The following is a 17,787-nucleotide window of genomic DNA, read 5'->3' as shown; positions in this document are numbered from 1 at the left end:
ACCTCAAATCATACCTCTGATTTTACTCATGAACTGTATAAAAAAGTGCTATCAGTTTTTCTGTGTTTTCATGGAAAAGCTGTGCTACATCTATAATAAATGGATGGTTTATTTGTGCATAATTGTGCGTGGATCCCCCCCAGAAGGTTGTCCCGTATGCCCATCTGTGGCTTCATCAGCCAAGACGCTCGAAACCGTACACATCATTAACCACAGCTTATGTGCTCTGTTCCATCAGCAGTGCGCGTACGTTCGGTTAATTACGTACAGATGTATGCGACGTGCTGTAAACAAACAGTAGTTTTATTCAAGATTAAACATTTAGACGACCACAGAATAGATGAACAGGCATTGGTCTAACACAAGGTTGTTTTTTCTGCTGCTGTCCCAGAGACCCACTATTAAGCAAAGCTGTAGCTCACCAAATTTACATGTGTTTCTATGTATACAGATGCCTATAGACACATATATACATGTGTATATACTGTATATACATAGGCTGTCGGTTGGTCTTCTGTATAAAGTTTGCATCCCCCACATAATGCTAAAAGTTTGGGTGAGGGTTGGTTTTGACAAGAGGAAAACAACGATTTAAAAAAAAATTCTTTTTTTCGAAGACACCAACAGTAGTCTGCATATCATCCAGGCTGCATTTATTTCTCATGTGAAAAATGAGTGTAATCTTGTAATATACCCATGTATCGACCCTTCAGAGTAGAAGGCAGTGTTTCCAGTGGGTCATCGTGACCGGGAGCACAGCAAGAAAAACCTCGGTCTAAAAAAACTGGCGGCAGACAGACAAGTCCAACCAAATGAACCTGACAAAGGCACCAACAATACACAGATGTAGTCATCGTTTTTTTTTCTTTAAAAATACACACATCAAATACAATACACTGCCTTGCAAAGAGGCCATAGAAAAAAAAATAGAACATGAGAGTCAATATAAGAAAACAAAGTTGCAAGTTGTACAATTACGGTGGAACTGTACATAATGGAAAGCATAGACTTATATTTCATCCGCCCACGCCTGTTGACCTCCCTTTTGGAATGTAAGAAGGGATCATTTCTCTGGTGGTAAATGTAGTCAGGACTTGAGAGAATGCATCTGGCACTGAAGGTTGACTCTCTTATTCAACACGTATATGCAGGAGGCAGTAGAATCCCCCCCCTTTTACCAGCGATTTGACAGAGGGAACGAGCTGGACAGTAGTTGGTGGATGGAGAGCTTTAGATGAGACTCAGGATTAGCACCAACTTCAGAGGTTTTTTTTGTACTGCGTGTCTCCGAGCATAGAAGGTGGGACGACGGTTTGACGATGAAACAGTGATGAAATAATGGTGAAGGTGTGGAGGTGAATCAGAGGAGTGGATGATGGAAGCAAAAGCAGTGGTGGTCGTTGATCTAGACATCCATAACCTCATCTGTCTGCCAAACAAATGAGGAGACTCGGGGCCAAAATGTATTTCAATAGGCTTTCTGGACTATCGTGCACATGCATGCTTTGTCTTACTAGCTATCTGCACAGTTTAAACAGGCTAGGCTGAGTTTTCTTCTACATTATGCTGTGTTTCTTTCACTTATTCATGAAAAAAATACTTAAAAGCTTAGCTACCTGGGCGCAATTGAATGTTTTATATTGTGTTCTCAGGCTGACAACGTTTGAGGAATAGAATATGAGCGAGAAGTCTGCTCAAAAGCCCCCAATCTCTTTTCTGCAACGCTATTCAAGTACGATCGGGCCCAGGCCTACAGACAAAGAGTCAGGGGTTAAACTGGGAGGACAGAAACCAGCAGCCGACCAACACACAGTGAAACTACAGTATCGTCAAATTTTATTTGGTTCATAAAGAGACAAAAAAGCTTTCTTTGTTCCCTCAATTTGTGAGCTCAGCAAGCCCACTTCTTCTCATTAGGGCAGAATGATTCCCAATTTAACCCCTGGTTTACATTCATGTGAGTGTGAGAGCGTATAATAAAGACCTAAAGAGTGATAAAAAGTTGCAAGGCTTCATGCAGTGCTACCTCATAAGATTTACATTGATTCTAGTGTCGAGAAAACAAAACTTACGTAGGCCTTTTTAACTTTTACGTAATGGTCTCATGAGTCTAATGATCATAACGTGTATCCATCATATTTAAACTATACGAAAAGCTGTGATCTTCATGTACATGTGCCACATATGGTGTCTAGTTTCCAGCTAATGCGGTTCGGTCAGTGATCCTATTTGCCTCAGTGTCTCCTTGCTGTGAATTTCTTTTCTTTTTTTAAAATGCATATCTCTAACACAGCCAATTATATTTACTGTTACTGACAGAAAGACTTGTGTGACTAAAGATATGAGCACATAGGAGTCTAAGAAAGCACAGACACTTTGTTATGAGTGAATCTGGTAGTGCGTACAAGCTTACATGCAGTTAATGGTTTGGAGATGATATAGAGAACCAAAAACAATAAATACATTGTATAAAACATAATTTCATATCAATATATTAAAATACTATTTAAAATAATATCTTAGACAATATTGCAATATGAAATTGACCAATAAATAGTTGGTAGGCCTACACAGAGAAATATATATATATTTAAGTATCTGTGTCCTTCATAGTTTGCTGTTTTTGACTTAAATGATTTTAAAGATTCCAGATTTTCCCCACAGGGTCGCAGTACAATCCAGAGAGCTAATACATTTTCTTTTTTTCCCCCCAACAATAATAACAATGAACTTACAGTACACAGTCCCATAATAAAGATATACATACAGAATACAATATAAATGTCAAGACAGAAAAATAGAAAAATATCAATAGAAATCAAAAGTCAAATACATATCAGAGAAAGTATAATAGAGTAAAGTGTACTTATGAGTCTCTGTGGTTCTTGTTGTTGTAGCTGGAGCTTGTATTGGCTCTCATTGTTGGTGTATTGGCTGTGTAATTGTACTTCGGCTTTTTGTTTTGTTGCCCCCCCCCTAGTCCTGACACGCATTTTCACACAGACACAAAGACACACACATCTGCAAACACAGACACATGCAATGGCACACATGCCCGCACAGGTGCAAGCGTGTACTCACCCACACGGATACAGTCGCACACACACACACACACACACATCAACACACACACACATCAACACACACACAGCTCACATGACCGTGCAGCATTTGCAGGTCTGTTTCTTCTCCTCCTTCTCTCCCTCCTCCCCGCCTCCGTTGGCTTTCTCTTTCTCCGCCATACTCCCGTTGGGTGGAGCCTGCTCCTCCGTGGCCGCGTCTCCTCCCGCTTTCCCCTCCCCGTCCTCGATCACAACAAACTCGGCCTTCACATTGCCGTCCACCCCTTCCATGCCCAGGGCCGTGCGGGTTTCCTGCTCCTGCTCCACGGTCTTGTAGCCCATGAACACCAGGGTGACCGGGTTGTCTGCGCTGGCCTGGTCAGGACTCGGGCCCAGCAGCTTGGCCTCAATCCCTGTCACCTCTCTCTTCGGGGTCTGGCCAGAGGTCTGCACTACTCCGTTCTCACCTACAGGGAGCGCCAGAGCATCGTTGAGAAATGAGGATAAGCGGAGAAGGGAAAGAGGTTGGCCAGGGTAAGTCAGAGAGACAAAGACAGAAAGGAAATATTGCCTTGATGACCTCCGGCGGAGAGGACCGATTTATTAGAGCAAATGAAGACGCTATTATTGGCTCGCTTTCTCTTTGTGACACAGGTGATGGGGCTGCGTTGCCATGGTTTCCTGTGTGATGATATGTTGTCATGGGCACAGGACTTACCTCCATTTTCTTTGGCCACACCCTTATTGGCAGGGACGCCTGTCTCCAGCTCTTCAATCTCTTGCTCCAGCCTGGATCAGAAAGACATAAGCGGGGAAATTAATAATGAAAATTAATCTGTGCTTCCTCTGCAAGCATAAAGACCATAAAATATACATAACCCAACACTGAGCATATGAGCACGTCTTTAAAATATGGCCTTAAATATTCAATAATGCCAACCATGTTAGCCACTGTGCTCTTAAACTATTTAAAAATCATTTTTATAGTAATAAACAATTTAAAATGTTGGAAAAAATTTACTGGCTTATGCTTAGATTTGGCACTCAGACAAATACAAAGTGGAATTCAATGTCTTATATTGAATTAAAACACTACATCAAAACAAAAACACATGACACTGCACTTCTTGAGATACGCCTGATTAGTGGTATTTACACACGCCTACATTGTGGCTATAGCAACCACACGTATTTGGTCTGTTAACATGGATATACTATGTATTTCAGTACTCACCTGAGGATGACCTGCTCCAGAAGTTTGGTCTTCACCTCGTCCTCCTGCAGACGCTTCTGGGTCTCCTCCTCGGCCGGAGCTCCATCTAGCAACCAGCGCTCCCTCAGTGCCTTTGACTGCGAGGAAACACAACACATAGAGGCACGATCTTGAGAATGACCAAGGCCAAATGCGATTAGATGAGTCAGACGATTTGTTTCAACTTTTTCTATAAGACATAGACAAAAATGCTTTCATTTCACCGTGACGCCGTGTTTTTTTGTGGATTTGTGTATATAAGCTACACTGAAAGACATCGATTGCACCTCTTTTCCCAGGAACAGCTGACAAACTCATTAGAAGCACTTCAATCTCCCAAATTATCAGCCTCTCTCACTTGCACATCACTGTACTTTCATTCAGAGGAGATTAATGGCACTTTCACTGAGACAACAATGATGAGCCCATGAGCTAATTGAAAACAAAAACCCACCCGTGAGTGCGTCCAGCACTTCTCCGCTGCCACTCTGTGATTCTGTCGCACACTTAAGCTGCTGCCAAATCCTTTGCCAAGTGGACTACGTGGCACGCAGCCAGAGGATCGAGGCTTCTGGCATTTAACTGCAATATCCCAACTAACATATAATTCTCCTATTATACTCAATTGAGCATGAGACTGGAAATCAAGATAAGTCGCCAGAAGATAAAAACAAAATGGCTCTAATCTTAAACTGCATCAAACATTTCCTGGAGCTTGACAGCAATTACAAGAATATCTTTATGGACAAGTTGAGAATGCTGACTGTGACTAGATTAACTTGTTATAATTACCCTAGATAAGGTTAATTCTAGGACAAGATAATTAACTTCTGACGATTAATTAAAATAAACAAAAACATGAGAATAGAATTAATATGCGCGAAAGAAAAGTTTCATTTTATTCCTGCCACACCTTCAATTTCTTTCAATCGATGTGTATTTCTACTATCAATTTACAAACAGTCCTGTATTCTTATCTCTGCTCCCCATCCACATTCCCTCCTGCAGATAAGCTAATATCAAAGCAAATACTTGGCATGCTTTGAGGTAAATATAACAGTGTGTCTTACTCGCAGCTGTTAGGCCGTGCAGCAGAAAAGCCAACCCTTCTCAGCCATATGGAAAAGTGGAAGAAAAAGCTTTTGTTTTCGCAAGTTGGGCCTGAAAATCTGGACCTGTGCTCTATCTTCATGTGAATTCCTCTCCAGTGATGCAACAAGAATTTCTCCAGGAAAAAAAAAACTCCCCCCCCTCACCATTTTCTTCTCACACTCGACCCCTGCCCCTTCCTCTCTCTCTCTCTCTCTCATATGCATCTCTATCCGTCATAAAGTTCACGAACTCGCGTAGGATCGTCAGGGTGTAGTTCCCTCACTTCCACATCTGTGTTAATCTGTTTTTATGCGTTAAAAAGCCCGGTTGTTGTCGTTTTAAACTCTTTAACTTTCTCCACGGAGTCATTCGGCTCCAGACACTCGGCTTTACAGCACACACTCGCAGGGTGTAATTCAACACTCTCCATTCCCTCAGCCCTGCATGGTCTCCTGGGCACTGAATCTAAACCTGCTTCCCCCTCTCTTCTCTCGACTCTTTCAGTCTTGCTCGCACTCTTGCCACACCCTACTACCCCAGCGCCTGACATCACTTAATGTACTCGCTCATGTGTGTGCCGGCACGCACACACAACCAGTCTACACGCATGGTCGTAAAGCGGGAGTGCTGAAGTTACGTCTCTCCCCATTGTTCTTTGGAGTAAAAGCTGCTAACGTAGCAGACAAAGGGCGGAACTGGGATGCAAACGCACACACACTCCGACACCCATCTATGCATCCAAATGTAGCGAACAGCTGTGAAGAGAGGAACCTTATTACAACATTCAGTTTGCATCCTTGCTTCTATTAAATGAAAAGCCCAAACTCTTCAAAATAAAGTTCATCCAGTCCAAATAAAACACATTATTTTGTAGTTTGCTTTGTAAAAACAAATGAATAGTCTGACATTTGGGGATCTTACTTGCTTTCTTGCCACAAGTCATATGACACGGTGCTATTATTATGTTCGTAATAACTAAGCGACAGCCAGAGATGGTTAGATTAAGAAACAATTGAAACAGGGGAAACGTATCATGTAACTTTTACCAGGGTTTTTCCTGCATAGAGGAATTTTTAGAGCAGAAAAGGTCAAAGGAAATGCACCAGTACCGAAATGATAATTTATTTTCCTTTTTTCTTTATATAGAATTTTGTAAATTGTGGTTTCGTTTATTCAGCCATATTACAGCATTTTTGTTTAGCAAATGGTCAGAAATAACAGGAAAATGCAAAGATATCTGTAAATAAGACAATATAGACTCATTGCTTTTACTGTACCTGGATTGATGGTGCTTATTTAGATTTTTTTTTTAGAGTTTTGTCAACTGTGGGTTCATTTATTTGGCCATATCACAGCATTTTTGTTAAGCAAATGGTCATAAATAACAGAAAAGTGCAGATTTCAGACTCACTACCTGTACTGTACGTGGATCAATCATGCCTGTTTTCAGTTTGTAAGAGTTTCATCAATTTAGTCAAGCACAATAAGATATGTTTGTTCATCAGATGGTCAGAAAGAGAAGGATAACACTGAAGTTTCTGTGAAATGAGATAACGCAGACTCATCGCTTTTACTGCACGATCATGCTTACTTCAGTATGCAGGGACCCTCAAAGGCCTGATTTTACACTGGCTTTTACACAAATTACAAAAATGAGAAATAATATCTTAAAAATCGACCTTTAGATGTGTCCGCAGTTAAATATTTCCCAAGCATGTCTGTGTGACACCTCTACAAACTGTTCCTGTAGATGCTGTAGGATGTTGACCTTCAGAGGTTTTTATTCAAGGTGTGCTGACTTATGTTTACATAATCATATCTACCATGTGTTGCTAATTAAAAACAGAACTCCTATTCATGCTTTCAAGTCTCAACAGCTCTGTAATACCTGATCTCAGCATTACGTCTGCAGGAGCATGTGTGTATGTGATCCTGTATTAGCGTGATTTAACGGCGTGGCAGGTACACGGCCGTAAAAATGTGGTGTGTAAACGGAGACATTTATTGGGTTTTCCACACCAAATGGTGCCTCTGGAAAAGGAATACTTGCTGTGGTTTGCACAAAGAGCCCTCTAATGCTCCCGAACAGCGTGATTGCCCCGTGTGTTTGTGTCGATCTGTGTGTTTCTGCGTGTGAGACGAAAGCGGGGTGCGGTGGGTGTAAGAGCGGTTTCCTGTTGGTGGGAGTGGGACAAAAATCTGTTTCCTCTGCCAAAGCCCACTGCATTGTCTAGAGGCTTCTGTGTTCTTTTATGAAGCGACCCACACAACATCAAACTCACGCATGTGCAGATACACACTTACAATGGTTTGCTCTGAAAATAGGAAAAAAAATAAGTGGGAGCATGCACGGGGCAATAGAGCAGGTCACGAACACTTTTTGCAATCACTGCGCAGGCGCACGCACACCTCAACCTTTGCTCTTATCGGTGACCTGCTGGATTGTCCGGGGCTGAAATAGCTTTGATAGTGCTGACACATGCGCTGACAAAACCCTTGGCTCCGATATAATGAAAGTGTGTGTTTGCATGCATGCATATGTGAGTGTGAGTGCGCACAAGCAGCATGTGGAGGAGCTGTTGGTGTTATCTGTTGTCCATTCTGAACATTCCGTGACAGCAGCAGTTGGGGAGTATCTCACTATGTTGGGCTGATAGATTTGAAAGGAATTGCTGAGTTTAATCTCTCTGTGTGGGTGTCCAGCATTACTCACACGTAAAGCATAATTCCCAAAAACACAGAACTGACCGGGAGTATTTCTGGCTGCTTGTTTTCAAGCTCTGCTGAGGGAGAGGCGTGTAGAGGTGTGGGAGCATGGATTTTTATCAGCGAGGGGCTCGAGTACACTGCAAAGTTAAACTGGTGTGCTCCCAGTGGACGCATGTTATGCGGCTGGGTACCAATGTTTCAGTTCCCCTATTGCCAGCACAGGTTTTTCTGTTGTTGTTAGATGGACAGATTCATAAGTTCACAATCAGTACATCCCGTAAGTTCAACTATCTCTGCACCACACCCTTTACTTTGCGCATTCAAACTTACAGTGCTGCTGGCAAATGAAAAATGAAATAAATGCGTATTTACATAAAAAACATTAAGGTGTTCTAAATGAAAATGAAGACACACAGTGAGGGATGGATTTCTTTCCTAAAGCTGATTCAACACACTCAATATGTGCCCACACAACATAAAAACACGTAGGCGAAACATGTGGCCAAATACCACAACTGGAGCTTTAACAATGTTTAGCAAGGGAGGGCAGATCCACCTGTTGTAGACACCAGCACTTTTGTGTCTTCTTTTCAACCGTGGAACCAGAGGTGGACAGAGTAGCCAAAAAAATCATACTCAAGTAAGAGTAATGTTACTTCAGAATAATATTGCTCAAGTAGAAGTAAAAAGTAGTCATTCAAAAAATTACTCAAGTAAGAGTAAAAAAGTATTTGGTGGAAAGACTACTCAAGTACTGAAAGTACTGAGTAACTGTTTGACTGTAATGTCTGATTTATATCTTTAGAAATGATGTGATCAGACAAAAATTTAAAATAATGTGCAAACTCTGGTATTTCCAAATAATAAAATAAAAAATAGCAAAATTAAATAACATCTTCAAAAAATGACGAGTTCAGGCACAAGAAACACAAATTTCCAAATCTTGGTTTTTCATAGCATACAGCCAGTCAAACAGTTACTCAGTACTTTCAGTACTTGAGTAGTCTTTCCACCAAATACTTTTTTACTCTTACTTGAGTAATTTTTGAATGACTACTTTTTACTTCTACTTGAGCAATATTATTCTGAAGTAACATTACTCTTACTTGAGTACGATTTTTTGGCTACTCTGTCCACCTCTGCGTGTAACACAATTACACCTCAAGTATTCCCACAAGCACAGCAGTGCAAATAGGGCATAATGTGCAGAATGCACGTGGAAGTGAGTGTGTTTATACCTTGAGATGCTGGAGTTGCCGTCGGTCATCATCCAGCTGCCTCCGCTTGTTTTCGATCTCTGTCTGCTTCTTCCTTTTCTCCTGTTAACATACATATACATTAGGATTAGTATGCAGAAAACAGTAATGAAAAAATGTGATAATTTAAAAGAACACCGCATCATGCCTGAAACAGAAGGGATTACCAAACATATCAGGCATCACTATTGAAACTTGAGGTATTTTATTCATCAGCATCCGATATTTGAAACAATGTCCAGCTCCAGTTTTAAATGGCAGTGCTACACAAACTAGCTTCAGATTTCAGTGAGTCTGTATATGTATACGTATATACTACTCATTTTAAATGTGAAGAGCATTCTGCAAAAAAAAAAAAAAAAAAATTACTGAAATGTTGATAAGTCAAACTCATGCTAAAGTTTTTGTCGCTATCCTAATGGAGTAGAATTTGAGTGCATTATAAATAAATACAGATTACATAAGCAGGTAGTAGGAATTACTAGTAGGTGCACAGGTCCAGACAGTTATTGTGAGTGTTTGACAGTTCTCTTCTGGGGGTTGGAGTAGTTTTTCATCTTTTCTTTAGACTGTTTTAACCCCCTTTTTTTGGTCTGCTAATATTGAAATGAAAGCTGCATTTTGTGGTTAAACAACCTAATTATAAAACCATGTCGACTGGCCTTTTGGGTGGTCAGTATTCTCTCAACCAACCAAATTATCATGAGTTGGAAAACTGCTGTGTTACTTTTGCATGGCGAAAAGCGCTACATCAACAGCCATCCAGGATGAATCCTCTATTTTTGCAGGATACACACGAACATCCCAATTTATCCACAATCTTGAACTCATCTAATGTAAAGGAGACTGCAGCATCTAACTTATATTCAAAGTTTAGGTTCACAGATTTTTCATTCGGAGTGTGGCTGCATTCTGAATTTCTCAAAAGCTGAGTGTAATCTTTGCAAACAGCAGTTTGTATATTTAACGGCTCGACAACCAGCATGGCTTACCATCTAAAAGCAGCAGGATAAGTTGTCTGCATAATTTTTCTCTGTAGTTCTTGTGCTGGGATCACAAGTTGATATAGTTCTATTTCTGGAAATCATATGAATAGCGGCAGCTGGTTGCTCTGAGACTGTTGTTATGATTTCAGTATAAAATAACCTCATTAAAAGTATTGAAAACGCTGCAAATATTAGCTTGTTGTGTTGATTTCTAATTCATTTCAGCTAGCAGATAGATTATACTCAGTGCACTGTAGCTGATCAAGATCATCTAGAGATAACATGCAGAATTTTTTTCCCCCACTGTGACCAATCGATTGCTTGAAGAGTAGGTACCATTTCAGGGAATCTAATTGTTCTTAGGTTGGCTAAAGACCAACTAATTATCCCACAACGACGCAAATGAATTTGCTATATTTGCTGCAAGCAAAGGGCAGAACCGGCACCTGGATACTGTGACAGAAAAACACAGACAGATGAGCCTAAAGTCTAACAATGAAAAGCCAAGCGAGATAGAGAGAGACAGGACAGACAGAAAAAGGCAGTGAGCTGTAGCTACAGCATTACCTTTTGATGTCCTCTAATGGGTGAAGAAGATGGAATCTAAAAGGTTGAGTCATTAAGACGGGCAGTAAGACCCTGACAAGCAGCAGTGATTTGTTGTTTTTGCAGCCAACAGTGCGCCCTGATGTGCACTCTGTATATGTGTGTGTGTGTCTGGGTGTGTGCACAAAAGAGAAAAGAAGAAGCAGACTGTGTGTTTGTGTGTGAGGAAAACAACTTACAGCGATGGCCTGGAGTCTCTCCTCTTGTGACACCTCAGCCATCCTGATGGAGGAGAAACAGAAGGAGGGAGTTACAACCACATGACCGCCAGCAGTCGGCATTACATTACACACCATGACGTTTTGACTTTCCTTGATCGTAGCGTTGGCACACCGGCCGTTTCCAACCTTCCAACAACTTCCCAGTGACTGAGGTTAAATATCTGTCTATTTGGCACTAAATCAGTGTCTCTTTCCTGTCAGGAAGAGTCAGTGTAGGCATGCTAATGTGCAGGCAGGGCGCTGCTGGAGATTCCTGCCCTAATAGGTTCCAGACCAGAGCTCCAGGATGGAGGATGGACGGAAGCAGAGCTGCAGCCAGAGGGGGAAAGACGGCAACTGTTGCTCAACTGGGATGGGACCAAACTGTGGCTATTTCGTGGTCCCACAAATGTCATGAATCTTAACTTCAGTTTCATATCTTTTGGGTTGAACATGGCCAATCATACACAGTATGATGCAAGTAATAACTTGATCATGATCCCAAGACCCCAAGAAAGTGAAGACATGTATGTATAATAGAAATTTGCACATCATCTAAAGATATAGGAGGCTATGGAAGAGTGTTTTGTGACAATCTGGATACAAAACACCATTTTTATTTAACTTTTATAGGGAGGCATCCGCTGCTCAAGACAGCCTTCTCCCATGAGAGTTACTGTATATGTACAAAATCCAATATATTTGAGTTCAATATTTGCATATAATATGTTAGTCATATTTTATTTAACTCTCTACACAGGAGATTTGTGTAACAAAATTATACATTGCCATTTTTTTTTTAGTTACAGATCTTATTTTGATATGTATACGTTTGCTATGAGTCTTCAATAAGCAATTTTGTTGTTTCAGTTTAATTGTTGTTTGAAATGCTGGACTGTCTAGACTCGATTTACCATTTTAAAACTGAATCTAGTGAAATTCTTAGGTTGGAGTGAGGGTTATAGCTTAGATAATTAGTTGACTGAACATAACCAATATTTTGATAATTGATCAATCTTTAAAGTTTGTTCCAAGCACAAAGATCACGGAAAAATCTCAGTATTTAAGAATTATTTTCATTTTCAACCATTGCAAACTGAATATCTTTAGTGAGAAAACTGTGTTTGTTCCTGAAGAAAATATTAGGCACATTAACCAACACTGAAACGAATTATGAGTAACTGTCCCATTTTCATTAATACAAATGTAAGCACAGGGACAACTAATGGCCCTTGCTAAATATTTCTAAATTTGAATCTGCACTCAGTGTGAAACTTGACTCAGCGATGGGTCTCATGGCCACTTGAGAAAGTTAATAGAAGAGAACAAATGATTCATAATAAAATAAACTTTCAGGGGGAACATGTGTCTCGATCTCCACATAAAATTCAACCTCTAACAGATATAATCATGTCGTTACAGAAGCAATAACCTGTGGAAACATTACAGGGCGACGGAAATGTGATAAGCAATGTAAGCCAACAATTAAGGCTCTTATTAAGTATAAATTTTCTGACTTGGTATCAAGTTATCAATTGTGTCTACTCCCAGAGAAGAAACTGACCTCTCTGACGCCGACTAGAGTGTCTGGTTGCCTGCGGTGAAGCCCCTAATAGTATTTTGTGGGTATGTAAAAGATAGACAGATAGGAGACGGTGCACAAGAAGCAACATTAGCAGCAGTGAAATTGTATCACAACACATATGGGATCCTCATTTCTTCGCTCTGGTCCAAACCAAACTCTTACAACACAGTTTTGACAAAACAACTCGACATCACTTCCCACCCAAACTCCTCAGATGCCAATAAAATGTGTTAAAACGGCTTGATCTCGCCACTATTCCTGATGAGAGCCGAGCCCCCCTCCACCCCAGCCGTCACGGTTTGAATTAGCTTGCATCATTTCCCCTCACAAAGCCGGGATTGTGAGGAAAAAATGCAGCATGTCAACAATTCGCATAACTCCGATGTCACTCTTGCTGTAGCTACACATTTTGATTTCCCACACAAAGGAGTCGCAGTGCAACAACACTAAAAAAAAAAAAAAAAAAAATACAAAGAACCACACATCCACCGAAGCTCCAGGACTCCAGCTAAAAAAACCCTCAGGCATTTATTATGGAAGCACAATCTGTAGCATGCAGCCTCCTATTTATGGTTTTATGACACACATACATTGAAACCCTCTCTGCTCTCCCATGGAGCCACATTACCATCACATGGAGAGCCTTCGGAGAAAGAGCGAAAGCCACAATCATCTGATCACCCCCTCAAGTGCACATTTAAACACACAGACATATTGTGCTGTCTTCTCATTTTGCCCACTCATCCAGCACAAACAAGAAGAATTAAAAGGCATGTGGAGAAAAATCCAGCTTGAACCAGAACATATGAAGAGTTCATTTGCAAAAACAGATAACTCCGTTTTGAAAAAATTTTCAGAAAACTTTTTTTTTATTGTTTACTTGAGACAATATCAATCAAACTGAAGTTGAGTGGATTTGACTCAGTAGAAAAACACATGACAAAATAAAGAAAAAATAAATTCTTAGTGTTATTATTATCTCAAGTAAACAATAAAAAAATGAGTTTTCTGAAAACAGAGTTACCTGTTTTTGCAAATGAACTCTTCATATATTGACATGCACTATGCCACTAAGAAAGCCATCCTCGTACTGTTCATGTTTATAGTGTGTCTCGGTGACGCTTTACGACCCCTTCCCATCCCTCCGGTTACAGTAAAAGCAGGGCAGTTAGACGACGGCACATCTGGGAACTCATCTGGATCAGTTCATCAGTGGCATGAAGGACGGGGAGCGTCGGCTGAACTCTGTCGTTATTAGAGCATCCTGACCTGAGGGAGGTCACAGTGAGCCTCAGCAGAGACAGAGCAGATCTAACCCACCCAGTGCTCAGCTGTGGCAGACCAGACTTGCACAGAGGCGGCAGCTCCAAAAAGAACAAATTAATCTGTTGATGTCAGCTACCTCCGCTGGGCACTTCAAATAAACCAGAATTTCGCTTTGAGTACCCCTGACGCAACATAAAAGCATCAAATGAACCACATTTGAGTCCAAAATTCTGTATTTTCATCAACTTTTCTAAATATATCATAATAAAATTTCATGAACTGAGACCTACACACCATTTATCAGGGAATGTGCAACCTTTAATTCAAGTTATCAGGTCAGTGAACATTAAAGTTTATGCTTATGAAACACAAAAAAATCGATGTGTCACAACTTTATCATTTTCAGTATGACAACCATGTCTATTCTAAATTTAAACACAGCAAACTCTTCCACCTTAAATGACCCTGCACCAGGACCAGGCCATAAAAACACAACTAGTGCCATTTTTCAAAGCCTGTCAAGCGTGGCATAATGACTGAAGAGCCTGTTTGGTAGTACTCTGGCTAAAATGGATGTAACATTTCTTGTGCTTCATTTCTTTTGCATCAAATTTAGTAGAGCAGAACAGGTTTAATAACATCAGTGTCATATAGTTAAGGATGTTTTTAACTCTTAAATTGACTATTTTGGACAGAAAAATGTCATTTTTCATTCTGGAGGTTTTCAAATCTCACTCGAACCTGACGACAAGCATATAGAGACTCTGTGTGTTAAAATATTCTCTAAAGTTTCTCTTATCCTCATGGTGGACTTACAGTTTTGCAGCCATTACTGACTTAATTTGGATGTTTCTTCAAGTGAAGGTTTCAAAAAATAGTTCTGCTCTGGAAGGGTTAAATTCACAAAACTGTCGGTGCAAGTAAATTGAACCTGTCAAGTTATTTTGCATTATGAGTTTAAGGAATAGATTTCATGTCTATGATAATGTTAATGCTTGGACATTTGTTCTGAGCCAGTGAACCAGAGATCCACATTTCTTCAGAGCTAAGTAGGGCTGGGTGTGGGAAATTTTTTTATTCAAGGACCAACAAGCCTGAATTTAAGGTTGAAATACTTTTTAGTCACCTTACTTTGAAGAATATGACCATGTTTTTCAGCAAAATCCGCTTGTACAGTTGGGAAAATAGTACAATCTTCTAAAAAATATGGATTACTTTTTAGCACAGACCCAGTATCCAAGACCTCTGCTGACATAGAATAATCTAAAGTAAGATTTCAGCCAGGAACAATCTCGTTAAAGAATATTTAAAGAAATGTGACAAAGCATTCGGTCCAACATTTTGGTAATTGTAGGATACTCCATAGCCTAAAGGCACATTTCAGTTGATATTCGAAAATCCTGATGGGAAGTATCGACCCACATGCCTAATACCACACGCTGTCACAGGAAACAATTTAAACCCAGTGAATGATGTTAACAGCAGGGGTTAAATGTCCAGATTTCTCCACCTGGAACCACTATTCAAAACCGAATTTCAATGCTTATCCAACCTCTAAGCAGCTGCTGCAATGAAATTTTAAGGCACATTGGAAAACTCGGTTCACCTTGTTGGAACATTGCGGGCTCATGTCCTGCTGCCTCCCTCATAAATTATGGACACACGGGGAGGGAGAAAGGAAGGCAGATACATAGACAGACATCTTTGGCTTGAGGAGTAATTACATTTATGACAGAGAAAGAAAGACGTTGAAGGATGCAGGCTCAGCGACCGGGCAGCAAAGACAAATTGAGACAGATAAACGTAATAGATCAACAGAAGGGACCGGGACAGGAAGCGATCTTAACGGGCGGACCTAGAGACAAACAACAAGCTGAAACTCTGGATGTTTTTGACAATACATCAAGGCAGGTGGATGGCAGAAGAAGTCAGGGAAACAGACTAATGACTGGCCCTATTCCCCGCTGAGTGCATTTCCAGGAACACATTAACTGCTGGTGCATAGAGCACCAGCATCCTCTTCTAATAGCATTGTGCTTGTGTTCCTCTGGCACCAGCAGTCACCTTGCACGCTTTATCTGCACCGAAAAGCCCTAGAAGAAATCAACTTAACGTCTATAAAGCTAAATGAAAAAAAAAAAAACAGCTGGGAATCTTTGTTAGGGGATATTATGAAGGCTTAAAGACCCACCAGATTATAAAACTCTCCGTTCTGAGGTGAGAAGAAATGATTTCCATTCCATTTAGTCAGTAAGATAAATCAAACCCACATTAGGCTCAGCTTCTTCTATAACATCTGCTGGTTTTGATTAATTTAAACATTTGATTTTAACCTCTTACTGTTCAAATAATTGCATTTTAAACCCATACATGGTGTTTTTGCAATGCAACTAAAGTTGGTCCAGCCAGTTGACAGTATCTTCTAATAAACTGGTCGAAAAAGATGGTATTAATTATTTATGTTACACAGCCTTGGAGGTAAAAGGTCAACAAGTACATGCTGTACCAATCTGTACATGGGACTGGGCCATCTATCTATATCTGTCGGCAGTAGTGACAGATGACACCGGTTCTTAACACCGTGGGATTATCTAAAACAAACACCTGGAGATGGACACTGCAACATACTGATTCTGATCCTGCCTCCCACGCTCACACATACTCAGATACTCAGATTTATTTAAAGCTTGTACTTATATAGCATCTGTGCTTCATTAGATAGTAAACACTTCAGTGGACAATGCCTGAACTGATCCCACACGTACAACGCAGCAACCAAATGGGACGCCCTTTGACATTAAACAGTGACATGAATGAGACGAAGAAACACAAGAATCTTCACAAGGGCAGCTATCAAAATAAACTGACCTACCAGGGAGAAGACTGGAGACTTTCTATGCTTTGCCTATTGCCAACAAATCCAATGAAAACTCCAAAGTCAGGGTGTCCAGATAGCTCTGCTGATTGAGCGGGCAACCCATAAACAAGGGCTATAGTCTCTAAAGCAGTGGTCATGGGTTTGAATCCAGCCCATGGTCATTTACTGCATGTTGTTCCCCCACTCTTCTACTCATGGTTCCTGTCTCTCTACACTGTCCTATACATACTAAAGGCCAAAAAAAAAAAGTTTAAGAATAACACCAAAGTCAACAATGAAATGAAACAAGTATGTTTTGTGTCATGCAATTGGTGAAATTTCTAAATACTCATCTTTGTGTTTCAAAAACACAAATTTATTAGTATTATCCATGGAAATGATCCATCCATGCCTGAAAATGGCTCAGAAGTAGCTCCATTTTCTGCTTTAAAAAGTACAGATCCATGAAGTCTATACTTACCCCTTTCCAAATTACTGCAGCTCAAGCACACCAGCTCACCAGGGCCACTGCTAAAACACTTTAAGCTACTCCACAATGCTCCACAATGACAAGTTGTAATGATGGGAACCGATTCTAAAATAGGATAATGATGCAGAAAGCCCCGCCCTCCAACTTGGCAAGATTGGTTCCTTGGGTATGTTGCATATAAAACCTTGACTGTCATTGGTACGCTGAATTTTAAGGTACAACTGCTTAACCATGGTGCTGACTGTTTATTTGGCTCCTGATATGTCTTCCAGCATATAAAAAACATCATATGGACATGCAAACAAGGTCAAAAAAAAATTGCATTTTCATTTTCAGGGTCTTTAACGCCTGACAGCGTATTTTCTACACCACAGATAACCATTGTGGTCCAAAAACTATTGAGGGCACATCCATGAGCCAACTTTT

General features: G+C 40.4%; 1 protein-coding gene across 1 annotated transcript in view; it reads right to left on the bottom strand.

The window, feature by feature from the left end:
• Positions 1-282: 282 nt before the first annotated feature.
• The window catches only part of palm1b (paralemmin 1b), a 29,275-nt gene continuing 11,770 nt past the window's right edge, over positions 283-17,787 (bottom strand). The window contains exons 2-6 of the mRNA XM_022223307.2: positions 11,143-11,185; positions 9,354-9,434; positions 4,297-4,412; positions 3,781-3,851; positions 283-3,529 (exon numbers count right to left, since the gene is read on the bottom strand). Of these exons, the coding sequence (XP_022078999.1) occupies positions 3,153-3,529; positions 3,781-3,851; positions 4,297-4,412; positions 9,354-9,434; positions 11,143-11,184 (687 nt within the window). The 5' untranslated portion in view covers position 11,185 and the 3' untranslated portion in view covers positions 283-3,152. The remainder of the gene's footprint in view (positions 3,530-3,780; positions 3,852-4,296; positions 4,413-9,353; positions 9,435-11,142; positions 11,186-17,787) is intronic.

Source organism: Acanthochromis polyacanthus, chromosome 1, assembly GCF_021347895.1.
Source record: "Acanthochromis polyacanthus isolate Apoly-LR-REF ecotype Palm Island chromosome 1, KAUST_Apoly_ChrSc, whole genome shotgun sequence".
Classification (NCBI taxonomy): domain Eukaryota; kingdom Metazoa; phylum Chordata; class Actinopteri; family Pomacentridae; genus Acanthochromis; species Acanthochromis polyacanthus.
This window is presented reverse-complemented; position numbering and strand designations above follow the sequence as displayed.